This window comes from Belonocnema kinseyi, chromosome 7 (assembly GCF_010883055.1).
Source record: "Belonocnema kinseyi isolate 2016_QV_RU_SX_M_011 chromosome 7, B_treatae_v1, whole genome shotgun sequence".
Classification (NCBI taxonomy): domain Eukaryota; kingdom Metazoa; phylum Arthropoda; class Insecta; order Hymenoptera; family Cynipidae; genus Belonocnema; species Belonocnema kinseyi.
Window position 1 is genome coordinate 78,330,704 of NC_046663.1, and position 2,175 is coordinate 78,332,878.

At 30.6% G+C, this 2,175-nt stretch overlaps 1 protein-coding gene across 1 annotated transcript; it reads left to right on the forward strand.

The window, feature by feature from the left end:
• The first annotated feature begins 814 nt into the window (after positions 1 to 814).
• Positions 815 to 1,680, forward strand: LOC117177216 (neuropeptides capa receptor-like). Its single transcript, XM_033367765.1, has 2 exons — positions 815 to 1,278; positions 1,595 to 1,680. Exons 1-2 carry the CDS (start codon positions 993 to 995, stop codon positions 1,633 to 1,635), a joined length of 327 nt encoding a protein of 108 aa, XP_033223656.1. The 5' UTR covers positions 815 to 992; the 3' UTR covers positions 1,636 to 1,680.
• The last annotated feature ends 495 nt before the right edge of the window (positions 1,681 to 2,175 follow it).

Here is a 2,175-nt window from a genome sequence, read left to right on the forward strand (position 1 = left end):
AACTATTTTGTTGAAATTTCAACTATTTGATTGAAAATAACCATTTTTGGTTGAAGATTCGACTATTTCGTTGAAAAGTCAACTGATGTGTAAAATATTCGTATTCCTTGCTTCAAAATTCTTTTTTCTTATTTGAACATTAATCTGTTTTGGTTGAGTATTTAACTACATATTTGATAGAAAATTAACTTTTTTTATGGATATTAACTGTTTGTTAGATAATTCATCTTTTTTGTTAAAAATGCAACTTTTGGGTTAAATTTGATTTTTTTAAATATAACTTTTTGTAGAAAAGTCGCATTTTTGTCTTGAAAATTCAAAATTTTGATTACATTTGCTTTCTTTCTTAATTGAAAAATATTTGTAGTTAGAAAATTCAAGTCTTCTATTGCTAATTCATCTTTTTGGTTGAAATCTTTCTAGGTTGAAAATTTAACTAATTCGTTAAAAATTCAACTTTTTTCTAATATCGTCACTTGCGCTTGAAAGTTTAACTATTTCGTTTAAAATTCATTTTTGATGGTTGATCATATTTTTCGTTGAAATTTATTTTTGTTTGTAGAAAATTTAAATATGTTGTTAAAAATGCAATATTATTCACCTGAAATCTTATTTAAATATGCTTCCAGCATGAATTTGATTAAACAGAATTTATTACCCTATTTTCTTGAAAAATCAACCTGTTTCCCCTGTTTTTACAGCATTTTCTACTGTAAAGTTTGTTTAGTATAATTATCCACATAAATAAGTCAACAAAATTACTTATAATTTTGTAAACAAAATTTTATCGCACTTTTTCTTCTTTCAGATCAAGATACAGTTGAGTGCTACCGATTTCAACGTGTAGGAAAGCGTTTCAATCTTCTTAAAGTTTATACCACTGATTGATTAAAAAGTTTGTTTTCATTTTCCTGAAACATCTTTCAGCAAGTACTAAGAACGTTGGAATTGTACAGTCTTATTCACCAGAAAAATCGAAAAGTTGAAAAAAGATGGATTCGCCCACAGACGAAGAGAGCGAGAATATGAAATTTTTGAGATATTTCAAATCCGCGAATCTCACTGAAGAGGACTATCTAATTAGTCTTCTCGGCCCGAAACACTTATCATTGCATGTGGCTATTCCAATGACCATATTATACTTGGCAATATTTTTTACGGGAATTTTAGGAAACATTATCACTTGCATGGTCATCATTAAGAATTCGTCAATGCAGAATGCAACAAACTATTACCTCTTCAGTCTCGCCATATCGGACCTTACTCTACTTGCTCTCGGTGAGTTCGAGAAGAAAAAAGTTAGATAAAGAAACTAAAGCCACATGTCATTACAGTAAAAATATCATCAAACGGGGTAATTTCGGTTATGTGGAGTAACTTTTAATATTTCTAAATTGTTAGTTTAAATTACTGCAGGTGGACAATTTTAACCAGAATCTAGAACCGCTTAAAGCTTGAACTGATTCCAGATTCTTGCAAAAGTTTTGACTAATTTGTTCTATCAATTTAGGAAATTTAGGAGTTCCGAATTTACCCCACATTTCCTAAATTACCGCGTTTGACAGTATATTTCACTTGAATTAAATATCAACAGGAAAATATTCAACCTCACTTGCAGTTCTGTTCACCCACTGATAACTATTGTTTAAAGTGTGAAAAAGGGTGTCCGCAAAACTAAAATTTCAATATTCCTTGCCTAACATATATATTCAACATATATTTCACTGATTCAATGAAATAATTTTTTGTTCTTGAAAAAATTGAGATTATTTGTACTTTTAAGTCTTGTGACGCCGTCCATAAGGAATTAATCGAAAAATGTATTTTAAGTATTTTAATATGTAAAGGAATATAAATGTTTGACATTTTCTTTTTTATTATGATAGATATTTCCATTTATTTGTGAAATTCATCAAAAATTTCAAAAAAATTCAAAATTGACAAAAGGGCAGAAGTTTTTCTGAAAATATTCCTTGGCGCATATACTTAATGGGAAATGCCTGCATGGAGCCGTAACTTACATGTGGCGCGGTACTGAGTCAGTGGTCTTGCCAACGTCCAGAGAAATCTTGGCGGTAGATTGCTGGCGCAGTACTGGGCGAATTGGCCATGCCAACGTCTAGCCAAGACTTGGCGAACGAGTACTGGAACAGTACTGGGGGAATTGCAGTTCAA

Coding starts and splice junctions, on each gene's coding strand:
- LOC117177216 (XM_033367765.1), top strand. CDS start 993: ATGGATTCGCCCACAGACGAAGAGAGCGAGAATATGAAATTTTTGAGA. Junction 1,279..1,594: donor CCTTACTCTACTTGCTCTCG/GTGAGTTCGAGA, acceptor AAATATCAACAG/GAAAATATTCAACCTCACTT.